The sequence below is a fragment of the Neocloeon triangulifer genome, unplaced genomic scaffold (genome assembly GCF_031216515.1).
Source record: "Neocloeon triangulifer isolate White Clay Creek 2 clone unplaced genomic scaffold, ASM3121651v1 ptg000012l, whole genome shotgun sequence".
Taxonomy (NCBI): domain Eukaryota; kingdom Metazoa; phylum Arthropoda; class Insecta; order Ephemeroptera; family Baetidae; genus Neocloeon; species Neocloeon triangulifer.
The window spans coordinates 1648459-1664587 of record NW_026775554.1 but is presented as its reverse complement, the minus strand read 5'-3'; the positions used below and the strand labels follow the sequence as shown (position 1 = coordinate 1664587).

At 40.4% G+C, this 16129-nt stretch overlaps 5 protein-coding genes and 2 long non-coding RNA genes across 10 annotated transcripts; 2 read left to right on the top strand and 5 right to left on the bottom strand.

The window, feature by feature from the left end:
- Positions 1 to 1074: 1074 nt before the first annotated feature.
- On the bottom strand, positions 1075 to 2615 carry LOC132196382 (uncharacterized). Of its 4 annotated transcripts, none has more exons than XM_059618968.1 (4): positions 2470 to 2615; positions 2254 to 2369; positions 1792 to 2207; positions 1075 to 1682 (listed from the first exon to the last, which is right to left on the bottom strand). In XM_059618968.1, exons 2-4 carry the CDS (start codon positions 2356 to 2358, stop codon positions 1646 to 1648), a joined length of 558 nt encoding a protein of 185 aa, XP_059474951.1. In that variant the 5' UTR covers positions 2359 to 2369; positions 2470 to 2615; the 3' UTR covers positions 1075 to 1645. The 4 variants fall into 4 exon arrangements, with proteins under 4 accessions (XP_059474951.1, XP_059474953.1, XP_059474952.1 ...); XM_059618970.1 differs by having other exon boundaries at positions 1792 to 2192; positions 2470 to 2614; XM_059618969.1 differs by having other exon boundaries at positions 2478 to 2594.
- A 206-nt stretch (positions 2616 to 2821) lies between these two features.
- LOC132196380 (cryptochrome-1) lies at positions 2822 to 6329 on the bottom strand. The gene is made up of 6 exons (XM_059618965.1): positions 6083 to 6329; positions 5274 to 5713; positions 4981 to 5216; positions 4175 to 4681; positions 3656 to 3812; positions 2822 to 3597 (listed from the first exon to the last, which is right to left on the bottom strand). Exons 1-6 carry the CDS (start codon positions 6219 to 6221, stop codon positions 3469 to 3471), a joined length of 1608 nt encoding a protein of 535 aa, XP_059474948.1. The 5' UTR covers positions 6222 to 6329; the 3' UTR covers positions 2822 to 3468.
- A 26-nt stretch (positions 6330 to 6355) lies between these two features.
- LOC132196383 (uncharacterized) lies at positions 6356 to 9038 on the bottom strand. The gene is made up of 6 exons (XR_009441757.1): positions 8789 to 9038; positions 8506 to 8731; positions 8272 to 8447; positions 8025 to 8215; positions 7830 to 7967; positions 6356 to 7647 (listed from the first exon to the last, which is right to left on the bottom strand). It is a non-coding gene; the product is annotated as an uncharacterized LOC132196383 (long non-coding RNA).
- Positions 9039 to 9288: 250 nt separating this feature from the next.
- Positions 9289 to 10538, bottom strand: LOC132196384 (uncharacterized). The gene is made up of 3 exons (XR_009441758.1): positions 10487 to 10538; positions 10051 to 10243; positions 9289 to 9837 (listed from the first exon to the last, which is right to left on the bottom strand). It is a non-coding gene; the product is annotated as an uncharacterized LOC132196384 (long non-coding RNA).
- Positions 10539 to 10804: 266 nt separating this feature from the next.
- On the top strand, positions 10805 to 11558 carry LOC132198345 (threonylcarbamoyl-AMP synthase). The gene is made up of 3 exons (XM_059622329.1): positions 10805 to 10963; positions 11018 to 11453; positions 11521 to 11558. The coding sequence occupies exons 1-3, from the start codon at positions 10805 to 10807 to the stop codon at positions 11556 to 11558; spliced, it is 633 nt and encodes a 210-aa protein (XP_059478312.1).
- LOC132196379 (pleckstrin homology domain-containing family M member 1) lies at positions 11322 to 15323 on the top strand. Its single transcript, XM_059618964.1, has 10 exons — positions 11322 to 11464; positions 11521 to 11656; positions 11712 to 12266; positions 12321 to 12695; positions 12748 to 12866; positions 12922 to 13141; positions 13197 to 13322; positions 13373 to 13537; positions 13597 to 14326; positions 14389 to 15323. The coding sequence occupies exons 2-9, from the start codon at positions 11645 to 11647 to the stop codon at positions 13696 to 13698; spliced, it is 1674 nt and encodes a 557-aa protein (XP_059474947.1). The 5' UTR covers positions 11322 to 11464; positions 11521 to 11644; the 3' UTR covers positions 13699 to 14326; positions 14389 to 15323.
- Positions 13646 to 15270, bottom strand: LOC132196381 (uncharacterized). The gene is made up of 5 exons (XM_059618966.1): positions 15110 to 15270; positions 14798 to 15005; positions 14599 to 14684; positions 14405 to 14546; positions 13646 to 14340 (listed from the first exon to the last, which is right to left on the bottom strand). Exons 1-5 carry the CDS (start codon positions 15188 to 15190, stop codon positions 14189 to 14191), a joined length of 669 nt encoding a protein of 222 aa, XP_059474949.1. The 5' UTR covers positions 15191 to 15270; the 3' UTR covers positions 13646 to 14188.
- Positions 15324 to 16129: the final 806 nt, after the last annotated feature.

Sequence of the window (16129 nt, the reverse complement as noted above, 5' to 3'; positions counted from 1 at the left end):
ATTGAAATTTTTCCAAAATGAATTTTGCGAATTTTGTTAAAGCGTTCGAAAATCATGAAAGTTTTTAATAGACATAATTATATAGGCTCAAAGATCAATATAATTCGATCAAAATATTTAAGTTGTCTTTATCTTAAATTAACTGCGCAAACTTGATCATACCTTACAGAAATGAGAAGAGCTTAGCCATAATGATTTACTATAGAAAATGTTTATATAAATGAATTGAACTTCCGTCGTCTGCTCTCTCATTGCCAAATACTTGTATTTCATTACAATTTCTTATTTATCACTCCTCCGTTTTAAACAATGAAATAAATTTTTAAAATAACTTTTTTCCTTACAAAATTTCCGTGACTAACTTAATTTGATTTTTTTTATCAATTGAACTAATCAAAACCATTTAGTATTTTATCGACAGTGAAAATTTAAAAATTGCATGTTGTCATAAAAATTAAGAACAAAAAATTTTTAAACAAGCCTTCATATTTCAGAATAGTTAAATATAATATTGTTTTGTGTGTTGGGCTCCCCTTATCAGCAGTATAAATTCATAATATTAATATTTTAATTATTTAGTTGCGCCTTTAGCAGAAATATGAATGCACCTTAAAAAGTTGCAGTTAATATTCAAAAGCTGTTTATTGTGGTAATAAAATACTCATTAGTCAAGAGGATATTTATGATCCTCTGCGAACAGTGTTTAGAATTAAAATAAAAAATCACATCCAAGGTGGTGCTGTAAGCCGATTAGCATGTGCAACTGGACCTTAAGCGTTTATCTTTCTCGCACTCGACGAAACTGGCAGGAATGAATAATTCCCTCTTGCGAGCTGCAGCAAAAAGCGCCTTATATGGCGACAAAATTAGAAATTGGGTCTCGGCGGCGGTGGCGTCGGACGGCACGCGCGATAAAAGGCAACACAATCGAGCGCCTTATGCATCTCGTCTGCATCAACGCCATGTGCAGCAGTTAATTGCGTCAAACAAGCCCCGCAGTTATGCTTTCCTTACCGAGTATGTTCCGAAGATGTGGGATTAATCATGTACATTATAAACTCGACGCTCTTGAAACGAGGTTTCAACGCGCAGCGGTGTGGAATCGAAACCTCTGCTCTTTTACAAGAGGTGACGGCAAACTATCTGTTTTTGAATTCAAATGAGAAAGTGGCCACGCAACTTCCATATCTGAAAAGCTATTTGGTTTATTCGAACTTTGTGATTATATGGAAAACAAACGTAAAACTGCAGTATTCACTTTCAATGCAGGAACACAAAACATTTATGCACTCAATTGGTGCCCAAATCAGAGCTCGCACTAGGCTATTGTTTGGTGAGATAGATACGTACAAAACTGACAGATCACTTGTATAAAAAAAAGTTGATACATTGGGTTGAACCTTCACATATTCAATCCGAGTCATAATAGAATTAAGCCTTACTTCGAAATTAATTTTTAAATCTAATTTGCACGATTTTTGCGATTATATCCAAAACTTTAACTAAATTCTTGACATAAACTTGCAGCAGAGTTTTCTTTCTTTCGCTCAAAATGTATATTCTCTAAATTAAAAACTCCATGGTCCTCAGTCGTTGATTGTGATCCAGTTTTATCTTACCCTATAAAAAACTTTACTTCTCATCTTCAGCAGCAGTTCTTGTGTTTGCATGTAGAATGATGGCTGCAAAAAAATTAAATTAGTAAGCGAAAGAAAAATTAATCAAATTTTAACTTCTCTGCTTTGATAAATTTTTTAAGGTTTGCAATAAAACTCAATAATTAAGGGAGACCTGGAGTGGAAGCTGCTGTTGCGAAACTCGATGAAGTCGTCATCTCCGAGCAGCCTCGGGTCTTTGATCGCCTCGAACTCGAAGGAGCCTCCTCGTTGGCACTGAGGACAATGCACCTTAATGGAGACATTGTCCTCATCATCATCATCGCCGAAGCCGTCTTTGAAGACGACCACGTTGGCGTTTTCACAAACAGCCGAGTGCGCCTCGTCCAGGGCCTGCAACTTCTGGACGAATTCCTCTACCTTGGTCAGCCGGATTCCTGTCTTGCCCTGGCTGTAAATCCGCGCTCGGCAGTTGTCGCAGCACGGCGTGGCCACCTGCACTTTGCTCGGGGTCACCACGAAGAATTTGTCCACGTACCTGTCCATGTCCCGCTTGCCGAAAGCGCCGCGCAGCATCTGCGGATTCGCCCGCTGTGAATATAAAGCATTTTCGAGCAGGAATTTGAGATAAACTCACGTTCTTCAAATGCTCCTCGTACGTGTACTTGGTGGACGCCGAGGACGCCTGTCCCGAATCGAACATCCGCTTGTCTGCTTTCATCCTGGCGTAGTGTTTGCCCATGGCTGAGACAACTTAACAAACAGCAATTTTAAGTTCAAACGTACTCAAGAATTTTTTGAATTAACGGAAAAAATGTGATTATAAAATACTTCGACTTCCTAATCTTAATACCTGCGAACCTCTACTTTTATCCTTGGCAAAATCGGTCTAAATTCGATAGCAAAATGCTTAAGAAATATCTTTCACGACGAAGTCTTCTTTTGAACTGTTTTCCTTCCTATCTGCACCAGGAGTTAAGGGGTTGCTCGGGGAGGGGTGGAAGTTTCTGCTGCTGCGGAGGGGAATAATGGCCAAGAAGAGGAAGAAAAAGTGAATTGTTGTGCGGATAAAATTGCAAGAGGCGGAGCTTATTTCAGCAAAATACGAATATAATGTCAAGAATGTTGAACATTTTATGCGTTGATTCAGATTTTCCAAATTTTTCTCATGATTTTACAGAAGAGCTACTGGGAGCGTTAATTAATTAGCCCAATCATCATATTAATGGAGAATAAAAAATTTAATTTGGCACAAACGTTTTGTTATTTTATGATTATTTTTTCCCATTAATTTTCTTTTTAGATGAAAAGCATAAAAATTGCTGAAAAATTTCAGTTCTTTTTATTATTTTTGCACATTTTCCCGCATATGGAGCCATTTTTTTATATTTTGATTCATAGTTATTCATGCAATAGCGCGTTATTGTTTATTGTTGTAAAATTTTACATTAATAATGTCTTTCGTATGGATGAGCGCATCAATAAATTAAAATAATTTTAGACAAAATGGATCACAAATTCCACAATTATTTTTAAAAATCCTCTAAAGACAACAAATTATTATATATCAATCAAGCCGTATAATCGTTTACGCTAAATATAGTTACTATTATAGACACACAATGCCACATCATATCATATTATATGGTTTTGTAAGGTGAAAACATTTGACCAAAAACCTTAAGAATTATTTGGTCATACATAAATTAGTAAAATGAGATCAAAATCAACAATAATTATGCAAATTAATTCTCCTCTAATTTTTAAAATCACAAATCTTTAAAACTAACAAATTTTATATATCAAAGCTATTTTGAATCACTTGGACTTATGTAAGGAATAAAAATAGCAGTTAATTTTTTAAGACGTGAGATACACATTCCTCAGGGAGCCACATAAATTGGCGCGTCTCCTCTTCGTTGGATGGGCAGCAGTGGGCCGAGGGCTGCTCCATCAGGCTCTCCCTGATTTTCTGCATGTACTGTACCAAAATAAAAATAAATTTATAAAAAAATAAGGAGAAAATTAAAATCTCTTACGTGTCTATTCCTGGAGGAGGCCTGCTGGTGGTCCACAATCCTCTCAGGGTAGTGCTGCCCGATGATGCAGTTGGCGTCCTTCTGCACGTCCAGGGGAGCCTTCCACGGCTCATACAAGTACTCGACCGGCAAATTCCGAAGCTCGGGCAAATAGCGCCTGAAGATTTATTACAAAAATAATCAACTCTAATTTGCCCGAATTAAAAAATGAATAAAAAATTCATATTGGGCTATTCCATGTGAGCTATTTTTATTTTAGTAATGATGATTATTATTTTTATTTGATAATTTCTTAATTTTCCTGTCCAAATTTTTAATTTAATTTCAAAATTTAAATTTTTTTAATATTTAAATTTAATTTTTAATCATCAATCAATTTTTTAATTTTAAAAAATAATTTTAAATTGAATTGAATTTTTAATTTAAATTCAATTTTTATGATAAAAAAGAATTTTCAATTAAATTGAAATCTTAATTTAGCAATTTAATATATAAAAAGAAAATTGAACAATTACATACTTGATATATTCTCCCCAAGGGTCGAGTCTGCGTCCGTAATTGACAGGGCAGAGACACTTGGAGCAGTCGAGGAGCTGCTCGAAGGCGCTGCTGGACACCCACATCCAGTTGCCGGCGTTGATGGCCCAGTCGCCGTCGATCAGGTTCTCCAAGAAGAAGGTCGCACCTTCCTCCCAGTTGATCCACAGGTCGCCGCGCGTCAGGAAGCAGGCGACCGCGTTCCTTGCCACGTGGTGCACCCACCCTTCCTTGACCAGCTGCCTCATGGCGGCGTCCACGAAGGGAAAGCCCGTTTCGCCCTTTTTCCACCTGGCGAGGGCCACGGGGTCCTCGACCCAGGGTATGTCCAGGCAGATCGGGTTCCGCGCCATTTCGCCGTAGAACTCGTTCTCCACGCACATGGTGTAGAAAAACTCGCGCCACAAAAGTTGACCCGTGATGTTGTGACCTGCTGGAGGTCGACCCTGATGCACTGCGTTGAAGATGTCGTGCAGGTTCCAGAAGAATCTGAAAATTATTAACATATTTCCGCATAAATTATAAAGGTGGGAAAAATCTATTTAAATCTTTTGAATACTAAATTTTGTAATAATTAATAATTTAAACTGTTAAAAAGAGGAATATACGAAAGATTAATTTTAAAAAAAAGCTGATTTACAAATAAAATAAAAACTTTTTAAAATTTATCTTATGGATATTCTACATAAACATGAACAGAAAGCAAGAAGTATATCAAACAAAATTTTTAATTTATAAGAAAAAATGATCCGAAAATTAAGTTTCAAAAAATTTATAGTTTTTTTTACCTTCGGACAGATAAGCAGCCGTATCTTAGGGCTGCACTTTGACTTGTCGGAGGTCCGAGAAGGTCAGGCCTGCTCTGGTTAGGCAGAATGACCCCACTTCTGAAGGCATTCTCCTCTTGCAGCAGGCGTTCTTTCAGGTGCTGCAGCGCCCTGGTCTCTCCTCCGACCCAACGCACCAAGCCGTATCCAGGACTGGACAGGCCGAAGTCTTCAGGCTTTGGAATGTCGTCAAAAACCTAAGTTTCCCAAAATATAATATAAGAAAAAATTGCTGATTTTTTTTTTAATCTAACCTGAAATTCCTTCATGAGGACGGGGGGAAGTTTTCCGAAGGTCACGCCTGTCCAGTCAGGGTCATCGACCGGCCGCGGTGGTTCTCCCAGCGTTGCAGCCGTGTGCATGAACATCTGGTAGGTCAGGGGCGGGGTGCCCCCGTTGGCCCTGAGGACGGCCCGGGGGTCCCACAGGGTGTGCGAGACGCACTCGACGCAGCGCACGCCCCGCTCGGCGCACGTTGCCCTCACCGCCGCGTCCCTCGCGCGCCAGATCGGTTCGCAGTCCCTCTCGTAGCACACCCTGGTCAGCGCCACCTCCTCCCACAGGCGCTGCAGGATTGTGCTGGGGTTGCCCCGCAGCAGCCACAGGCGGCCGCCCACGCTGCGTAACTGCCGGTCCAGGTCGCCCAGGGACTCGAGCAGGAAGCGCATTCGGTTGAAGCCAATTAATTTTGTACCTGGAAAAATTAAAAAAGATGATAATTATAATAATAACAATGTTCCAAATAATTAAAATTTTACTTGAATGATACTATCAATTAATTTACAATTAAAAAAATTAAACCAATTTTCTATAGAAGGAATAAAAATTAAAAAAAAAAAAAAATTTTTTTTCTCGAAACCAAAATTTGATATAAAAAAGCAGATCTTATAAATCAATGATCAATTTAGATGAACCTCTTTTTGAATGAATTTTTTTTATTTATCTATTTTTATCCTCTAAGCTTTTGAGCAGCACACGCGAGCCTATGTAAAAATCAAGGCCGCGCATTTTAGTTTCTTTTTTCAGCCGTGTCATTTCTAAACTCTCAGATTGGAATAAATACCTGCGGACTCTCCATCGAATATGAATATCGGGAAGAAGAGGTTCGGAGGGCCTTTGATGGCCTCCAGAAGGGCAGGGTTGTCGTGCAGGCGGAGGCCGTGCCGGAACCAAAGGACGGACGTGTGCGTCTGTCCGTTCATCGCGAGCCACTGACGAGAGTTAAAACACAGCAAAATCGCGGCCGCGCCGCGCGCTGCACGTGACCGCGGGCTCACGTGGCCCGAAAGCAGCGTTCGAGGGGAGCGGCGCTATTCAAAGGGTTATCAAATAATTATATTCGATCGATCCATTACAAAAAAATGACACCTCACTCTGCTGCAGACTTCAGTCGTGTAACGAGAGAGAGAGAGAGGAACAAGGAAATGTAATTAATTGATCAAGCACGTGTCTTCTTTAATTGCACGCGCAATTGGTAGTTCGATATGAATGAGTTCACGAATTAAAATTAGAATTTAATTATCAAGGCTTGCCGTTTCATAATTCTCATATGTATCACGTTTTGCGTAATTTTATTGACAATTACGCTAAACATTTAAAAAAAAAATGTTAATAATAATTTATTTGATGCAAAAAAATAAATATCTGATGCTACAGCTTTGAAAATTAATTATCATCTATTAGCGATAATTTTTTTGCTGCAATTGGAAACAATCTTAATGAAGGTTACATTAATAAAACATGTTAATTAAAAATTAATTTCTATAGGTGCGAGTTCAAATAAGCAATTTACGTTTTAGTTTATTTCAGATTATTAATGTAAGATTTGCTCTAGCTCTTTTAATATAATGTCATTTATTATTTGCGCGTGTGTGCGTTGTACAATAAACCACATGACATAATCATACAAAATGCTATAGTAATTAATAATTGTGATAATTATGCCAAATAGAAATACGCGCAGCACCTAGCGGTGGACATTCATTAGATGGAGCGGGTCAAAAATAATAATATGTCTGAATTTGCCCGCCACCAAGCAGAAATTACTAAAAAAAAGAACTTAAAACCAAATCAACCCAACATACAAGTTTGCTAAAGGAGAGGATTCTCGTCTTTTACTCAAATTTGAATTTTTAAAACTAATTATTCATTCTTTTAATGAATTATTGATTACGTATTTTAGTTTTAAAATTTTCATTTTCTGTTGCTGCATAAGGAGCAGAGACGAGTGTGTCAGCAGTGTTGCCTTGAGAGAAGAAAATATGGAGCAAAATATTTAAAAAAAAGTTTTTCTTTTGATAAAATAGTTTTTGTGAAATTACGCAGCTACTTCAGATTTTACTTCACAATCAGGCATTGTCATTTCGATTAGAGGTACCGTATTTTAACAAAAATTGCTTAAAATTTAAGCTTGCTACTTTTTTATTAAACTAGACGTCACAGCCAAAAGGTCGGGATTCAGATGCAGAGAGGCAGGAAGGGGTCAAAGTAAAACATACAGACTGAGGGCAGGCTATCGAGGTATTCGGCAGAGGCGCTCGCAGATGGTTGCTCTCCTCGACGATACGGCAGCAACAATTCCCTCTCCAGTAGATTTTTCTTGATAAGAGTCTCTTCACTTGTTTGTTGCTGGAAATAATTTGTTCTTTAAGCATTATTTTTTATACTTATCAAACATAATGCAATAAAATTAAAGAGGTAAAGCTGACTGTCAAATTATTATTTTTTTTTAATCCAAGAAGCCAAAAGTTGTGTTAAAAGTCACTTGCAGAGATTAATGTTATTGATTTAACTATATGAAAGAATTTCACCTTGTTGTCGTTGGTCACAAGTTGTGCGCAAGTTCTATGCGAGACAAAGAACTTGCGGCTTGTTGACTGCAGGATTAATGTTGTCAGGTCACTTGGTAAATGGGAAGGTCATGGTCACGGGCGTTCATTTTCTTGATACTGTTTGAATACTCTGATGTTTTAATTATTGCATTTAAAATAAGTAATTAAGATTACCTAGACCAGGGAGTACACCGCAAAGGAAATATCCATGGATATCCTTTTTGGCACAAATCCTCTGGCTTTGTATTCGTCATAAGTAATTGATCGTTTTGACGGATCGGAGTCGCAGTTGACACAGATCCGTCCGTCCTTGTCTCTGTTCATGGTAATTTGGTGGCACAGTCCTCTGCCAAAAATGCCGCAAGCTGAATTGTGTTAAGTATTAGTATTCAACAGAACAGCGTAATTTTCCTTTACTTACATGCTGATCTTAACGTCCATCTTTTTCTTCCGATCGTCACGTTTTGAGGCAAAAATTCCAATAGCTCTTCAGGGCTGGTGGTAGATCAATAACGCATCAAAGATCTTTCAGTAGCGTTGGTCTCTACCACCACTTGGAATCACGTAGACGAATCGGAAAGGTCGTTTTCGGCGGCACTATAATTTTGATATAGGTTAAAAATGGTAAAAATTTAAAAGAACGTAGCTCTTATACTTTTCGGCAGTGGTGTTGCTCGGTCTGCGGCTCATTGGGGTCAGTTATTCTGAAGAACTCCCTAATCGTGAAATTAGCTGCAGTTCTCAGAAAAGTTTGACGACCATCGCAATGAGCACAGCAGCCGATTCTTGCCTTAATTGTGGTTACGTTGAACTCATTCTTAAGCCAGAGCAAAGCATTGCATGTGCGCAACTTCTTTGCTCTCCGTTCGTGCCTCCTTTTCCTGCATATATTTACACTTTGTTACTAAAATTAAATTAAAAATGTAGGAAAAACTTACAGTCGGAGAATTGCGCGGACTCTACTTTGCTCGGCCTGTAATGAGTTTACACCTTTGTTCATGGTCAAATGGCTCAACATGTCCTTCAAGTCTGGATCGGAGCAGTCCTCAGTCAGGTTTAATGTGCCCTCTGGATCCTGGAAGATGAAATTTACTTTGGAATATTTTATTGACTGGATGAATAAGCGGAGACAGAAAGGGCCGAGATGGGCGTTGACTGTAGCTGAAAAAACAACAAACAATGCTACCAACGTCACGGTGTTTCATAAATCGTTTAAATTTGATATAAAAATAAATAATAGTTTAATTTTCTCTCTTGTTGCAAATTTCATTATTTTAGGATGATTTCTTAGTCATAATGAAGAGATTATATTTTCATTTTCACTCAAAACATGTTTTTAATAAAAATAATAATTCAATGCTGACAAAAACGTTGGCAACATTGTTCAGCACCTCTAACAAGTAAACAAAAAGGAAGGAGAACTCGAAAGTTAGCATTTAGCAACTTATTGGTTAGCAAACAACAAAACTGCTGCGATCCCTGCTACGGTATTAAAATTGTCATGGTTTTTTATGAGGATCGAGGATGTAAAATTTAGAAAAAGACTCGAAAGTTTGATAAAGCTTTTTCCTGCTTTATCAGTTGTTGTTGCCCTTTTCAATTGAATCTGAAAAATATGTAAAGCTTGCGCACTTGGGCTCGCTTGTAATTTTCAATTTACACAATTATAACTAAAATAATTTATAACTCTGCAAACTCTTTATATATAGTTACACCTTTCCCGGAAAATGACTGTCGGCGGCTCCCTGCGTAGCATTTATTCCACGTTCCAGAAGAATTAACGTTTAAAAAACTTAAATCAGGGCTTCAGACACGGGCGCTGCCGTGGCCGTACTTTTGCACTGCCAAAGGAAGATGATTTATATGTTTATGCCCTTTGACATGCACCTTTAGAGTCAAAAAGGGCCTGTGAGACCAGCGTTACTGACGCCGAAAGCCGTCAATTTCGGCAGCTCCACGTCCAGCCAACCTTCAGGGTCGTAAAACCCTGGAATAATTTGCTACCTTGAAGACTGCTCAACCAACTTTTATGGCACAAATTTAAAATATGTTCCTTTTACGGAAGTTTGCGGATGAGTGTCTTTTCTTTTGATCTCAGGCTGGTTGTAAACCGTTTTCTTAAAATTTTCGAATTTTTAAAATTTTTTTTTCGATTTAAAAGATGCGTGATAATAATTGTGAAATAATAAGGTAATCTTACTTTGTGGAATCTTTGAGTCCTCCAGGGGTGTCCATTTTATATGGTCCAAGCCTTTTTTCCTTTTGTACGAAAATTCTTCTTGTCAGGAACCATGGTTCCATGGCGGGGCAAAGTCCTTTCGGCGACCCTTCTTGCGATAAGCAAAGTTTCACAACTTTGATTGAGGCCGATAGGAGAGCCTGTACGTTCTGCTCTGCAGATGATTTGTTCCCCATTAAAATTTAAACGAAGGACCAGAATTCCGGTGGAAGTTTGAAAATTCTTGTGAGATTCGTTTTTTTGATTAGAATCAAAATGGTAACGGCCAATTATTGAATATCTAACAAAATAATTTTTTCATTGTTGCTTTTTGTTTATGTAATTTAAAATTCGTAAGTTATACAGTTGGAAAAAACCGGAAAAAACCATTTAAGTATTTAAAAATATAAATTGATACCTCCAATATGCAGATCCGAACTAAATTTTTCAAAACTGCCATCAAATTCTTTTTTCATAATGTGGCCGTTTGAAGCAGCACCGTCGCCAATGGCAACCAATGGCAACAAGTTGTTAAATGAAAAGAGGCGGAGTCATGTAACACTTTACACGGTGGTGATAGGGAGGCTCCGCCCTTTTTCTTAACCCACTTAAATATAAATATCCGATCGCGTTCGCCCACCTGGGAGTGAAAGTAAAACATTTCATTTATAAATGTACATAATTTTACATCATTTTCTACAAGGTGTCAATTACTAATTTCAAGTAAGCCCTTCTGATGCGAAAACTGGCTGGCGTGGCCCTCCGTGTGTCAACCAGGGCCGCCCACACTAAACTGGCTGACCCGGCAGCAGTCTGTCCGGTGGTGCGCGTGGACGACTCCAGTCTGAGCGAATCCGCCGTCGAGACTGCGGTCCAGCTGCTTCGCGAGGGCCAGGTTCGTCCTGAATTTGCATGGCAATGATTTTAACCTTTTAATGTGATAAATCAGGTGATCGCCCTGCCGACGGACACCCTGTACGGCGTTGCTGCCGACGCGAGAAACGCCGAGGCCGTTCGCCGACTCTACAACGTCAAAGGCCGCGCCGAACGGAAACCGCTGGCCATTTGCGTAGGACGCGTGTCCCAGGTGAAGGACTGGGCGCAGGTGCCCTTCTCCGATGACCTGCTGAACGCCCTCTTGCCAGGGCCGCTGACCCTTCTGCTGCGACCTTCGTCCGAAAGGCACCTCAACCTTCCGGGGAATCCTCCTCTGGTGGGCGTTCGAGTGCCCGGCCTTGCTTTTCCCTGCTTGGTCGCTGAAAGGTTGGGCGGACCTTTGGCCCTGACCTCTGCCAACCTGAGCGGAGCGCCCAGTGCGTTGGCTGTCAACGAATTCCAGCAGCTTTGGTCTCAGCTGAGTGCTGTTTTCGACGGAGGAGTAATTGGCAAGGGAGAAGTAAATACAATATTATTAATTAATTTTGTTTTTGATTCAAATTTTGATGATTGCAGTTTGCGAGGAGAGGTTCTACGGTTGTGGATCTGAGTGAGAAGGGAACCTATCAAGTAGTGAGACCAGGAGTTGCTGAGACCGAAACATTGGAGCTTTTGCACAAATTCGGAACTTCCAGAAGAGATGAATAATTCAGTTAAATTAATGAAATTCTTTATTTATGGCTATTTTAATTTGACCAAATTTATAGAAAGAAAATATTTTGCTGCAGCTGTCCGAGTCGGTGAAGGAGGTGCAGCTGGAGGCGTCCCAAAAGGGGCCAGTCATTTCCCACTGCGAATCCTCTCAGTCCCTCTGCACCGCCCTGGAGGCAGTTTTCCTGCACGGACTGAGAGAAACCTTCTCCTCACGCTTCTTGTCAGCACCGAGTTCCTTCTGGCCAGCCGTCCTGTTTGTGTCCCACAAAAACTCGATCACGGCTGTTGAAAAACTGAACCAAATCCGGACGGACGTCGGAAGATGCAGGGCCTGGCTGCGGCTTAGTCTCTCGGACGGCTCCCTCTCGGGCTACGTGGGAGTGATGGACGCTGCCAGACCTTTATACCAAAGAAACGCCCTCCTCAGAGACCCTGACGCCAGGGATGTGGCCCACAGGTTGCTCCTGGGGCTCCAGCATGTAAACTTTGAACTTCCTGCCAACTCCAGTTTGCTCAACACCTGGACCACAACATCGTCGGACGTGGTTGCTCCTGCCCAGGACGTGGCTCAGGGTATTGAGCACGAGGAGGACGTTGTGGAAGTCAGGGTAGGCCTTTTAAATTTTAAATTTTTGTATTTTCATTTGGATATTTGTGCAAAGGTCGAGCCCGAGATGTCCATTGGCAGAACTGCTCCCATCGACGAGGACCGGGCTTTGAAAATTCTGCTCAGTCAGCACCACCAGGATGATGAGGTATTCCATCAGGTGGCGTCTGAAGAGGAGTTGGAGGAGGAGCCTGAAATGGCGAGGCCCATCACCATCTCGGGTCACTCGGGGTGGTCTTCGTCCGACTCTCCAGAACTGCCACGTCGAAGAGACACAATCCAAAGTTACGACGCCATGCTCGAAAGTCTGAACATGCTGTCAGGGTCCTGCATCAGGACGCCTGACGTTGATGACTTTTTAAGGAGATTTCCCAAAGAAGACATGGAGCCCAAGGAGAAGGACGACTACGAAGCCATACCCTCTGCTCCAGTAATTTACAATTTTGGCATATAATTATCAGTAAATTTTAAATTGATCTTAGGAATTCAAGCAAATGCTCAAGTGTCTTCCAAAGTTGGCCAGAGAGGCTGGCCTAGACGAGCAGGATTTCAAATGTTTAGGCTGCTGCGCCTCCATCGGTCTTTCCTTTTTGAAATACAGGTAATTAATACTTAAAAGCTCGTTCAGGAATAATTAGGAATTACTTAAATTACAGAGTGTGCTCGCTGACCGGTGGACTCTTTTGTGAGCAATGCTTCAGTTCCGATGACTGGCTCATTCCTGCCAGGGTCCTCTACTGCTGGGACTTCAAAAAGCGGCCTGTCAGTTTGGAGGCTGCTGCTTTTTTGGCGGAAATTTCCGACCACCCTTTGATAGACGTAGCTGCCACAAATTCGACCATTTACGAATGTTGTCCTGACATGGCATTGCTTCAGGTTTGCTTCACTAAATCATTAATTAGTTAAAAATCTAATTTATTGTTCAATTCAGCAACTGAGAATCCAACTTATGTTTTTGAGAGGTTATTTGTTCACCTGCCGAGAACCGATCACTGCCGAGCTCAGGCGTCGAGCTCCGGAATATCTTCTAGAGCATGTCCATGTCTATTCAATATCTGTGAGTTCTGTCGCTCTTTCTATTAAAAGCTTTAACTTTTTGTAAATTAGGATTTGCAACAAATTCCTGGGGGAGTGCTGGCCGCTCGTCTCGAGGCAGTTGTGGATTATGCCAAAAAGCACGTCATGTCCTGTTGGCTGTGCAACCAGAAGGGCTTCATCTGCGAAGTGTGTTCCAATCCGAAGCCCATTTTCCCTTTTGACAACACATACAAGGTACAATTCACAGAGCTAGCTCATTTGATGGAGGAATCAAAGTTTTTATTGAATTCCAGTGCCCCGAATGCAGCGCTGTTTTCCACGTTGGTTGTCTTGATGCGAAGAGACCGTGTCCTAAGTGCGAGAGGAGGAGGCAAAGAGATACGGACAGGGTGTGAGTGTGTCAAGCTACTTAATTGTCCAAACTAATGTGCTGAGGTGCAAAGATTACGGGTGAGCCAGTACCAGTTGTGAAAGGGAATTTTTTTATAAACTTTCCTTCGGTCTGCAATATATATCACAAAGTTATTTCACTGTTGTTAAATAAGCTCTCGTTTTTTTGTATCGATAACCATGCGTTTTAATTAATTCTGCTCAATACACTCGTCTATCAATTTATCTATTGCAAAGGAAACGAAAAAGCAGCGCAAAAGGGTCTCAGACCTATTGCTTATATTTATATATAATAATATTATTGTACAGAAAGCAAAAAACAAACCACATGCGCCGTTTTGAGCGTGATTAAATGTTAGTTTATTGAGTTTGTTAATTGTTGTGTGTATTGCTGTTATTTATACCGAAAGTAATTAGCGAGATAATTTATATTGTATATTATCATAAATATAGAATAGAGTAGTTAAGAGGCTGAGTAGCTGGACGTTTGGTGTGCTAGACGCTGTACGGTTTGTTCGAGAACTGCAGGTAGCCCTTTGCGGGGGCGTCGGCCGCAGTCACTTGGCGCACTGAGCCGTGGAGTGTCTCCTGCAGACACAGCTGCTTGTAGAAGCTGACCACAGCAGTCCAAAGGTAAAATAGAATCACTGAAAAAATAATTAAAACGAAATTACATCTGCGGATTTAAAACTCAGGTTTCGATGGACTTACTCAGGTAGATTGTGCCGATTGCGAAGACCACTGTGATGTGGTGGCCGCCGCCAACGGCCAGGCAAGTGACCAGGCCAGAGAAGACGAGGACCATCTCGGCCAGGACCACGCAAGCCCACGGCAGCAGACATTGTCTGTGCCTCTGAAATAACTTTTTGTTCAAAATCGTGGATTTTAATTTTGGAAATTTTTACCATTAGAGTGCCGTAGAGGAGGAGGATGCAGGCGACCAGTTTTACGGCCGCCAGGGCCATTGACGTGTACATGCACGAAATGATCACTGTAAATTATTTTAATTATTTCTTAGAAATAACACAAATCATGGCAACGCAGGTGCAAATATTATATTATTTTCTTTTTTTTCAATTGAAAAAAATTTATTAAATTATTGACCTGTGGCCAAGTTTTCGGCCTTGAGGAGTTGCTCCTCATTGTGCGAGCGCGCGGGCCCAGCGAGTCCATCGTTGGCCGGGGAGTAGAGGAGGGAGGTGGGGTCTTCGTGCATGGCCGTCTCCTCCATGTCGGCGGCCAGAATGGCGGCCATGTCCTGGGCGTGAGCCATGCCCAGGGTCAGCAGGAACAGCACCACTGCCGACAGGAACTGCGCACAAATACACGAAATTCATTAAGACAATTTTGTAATTTCGAAGGGTCTCGTTCAAAAACCGAATCGATTTTTGGAACGAGTTGAATTTGTAAAGTTACCAGTTGGACGACGGCGATGATGATGCATCCTTGCCTGAGGCTGAAGACGAAGCAAAACCTGGCCACCCCGACCACGGCCATGGCGTCCTGTGGTGATGCAGAGCGATCGATCGGCGCCGGTGGCGCCTGTTGTGGCCGCTCTGGCGCCTCTGCACCACTCGCCCCTCTGGCGCATGCCGCCCGCCCCCGTGTACAAAAAAAAAAAAAACACCCCTTCACTTAGACTCAACTTCTTTATTTCTTTTATTGCACTCTCCGGAGCAATTAACTCTTTTTGCCGCAAACGCTTCAATTTTATATTTTCAAATCAATTTTTAGCGCATTTAATATTTTTTATTTTGTTAAAATTTGAACTTTGCTGAATTTAGAACAGAGAGTTCTCTAATTGCAGGCGCAGATGTCGTGCTAAAGGGATTATGTGGTATCCTCTTGTTCTAAGTTTAAGCCTGGAGTTATTTTGTACATAAGGATCAGAATTATATCTCTCGCCAGTGTTGCTGTTGGAGAGGGTTGCGGAAATTTTATCGATTTCTTAACGCTTATATTTTGCATAATAATTAATGCAGTGTGTTGTGACGTATAATAAAATCTGACAGAATTCACAAATATATTAGTTTTAATAAATTCTGAATTGTATTATCTGTATTTCATTCAATATTGAACACAAAATTTGTAATTTTAAATTAGAATAGTTAATAATTACTTATTGAAACTTGATTTTTTTATGAAGTGAAATTTTGAATTTTTCAGAATTTTTTAATTTAATCATAATTATACAATACTGTATTAACGGCAAATAACAGTCTTTAATTTTAATTGATTATATTTATTTCAATGGATTTAGCTAACATAAAATCTAAATAACTTTTTTGTCCATTACTAAACTTAATTGATTAATTTATAAAGTCCTTCATTAATTTCTAAAGTCATGTTATAATTATCATAATTATGTTGTGTTAGGGACACGCATCGTGTCTTTCGCGCTAAATAATGCGAGTGAAGCTCCGCCACTTTTCTCTC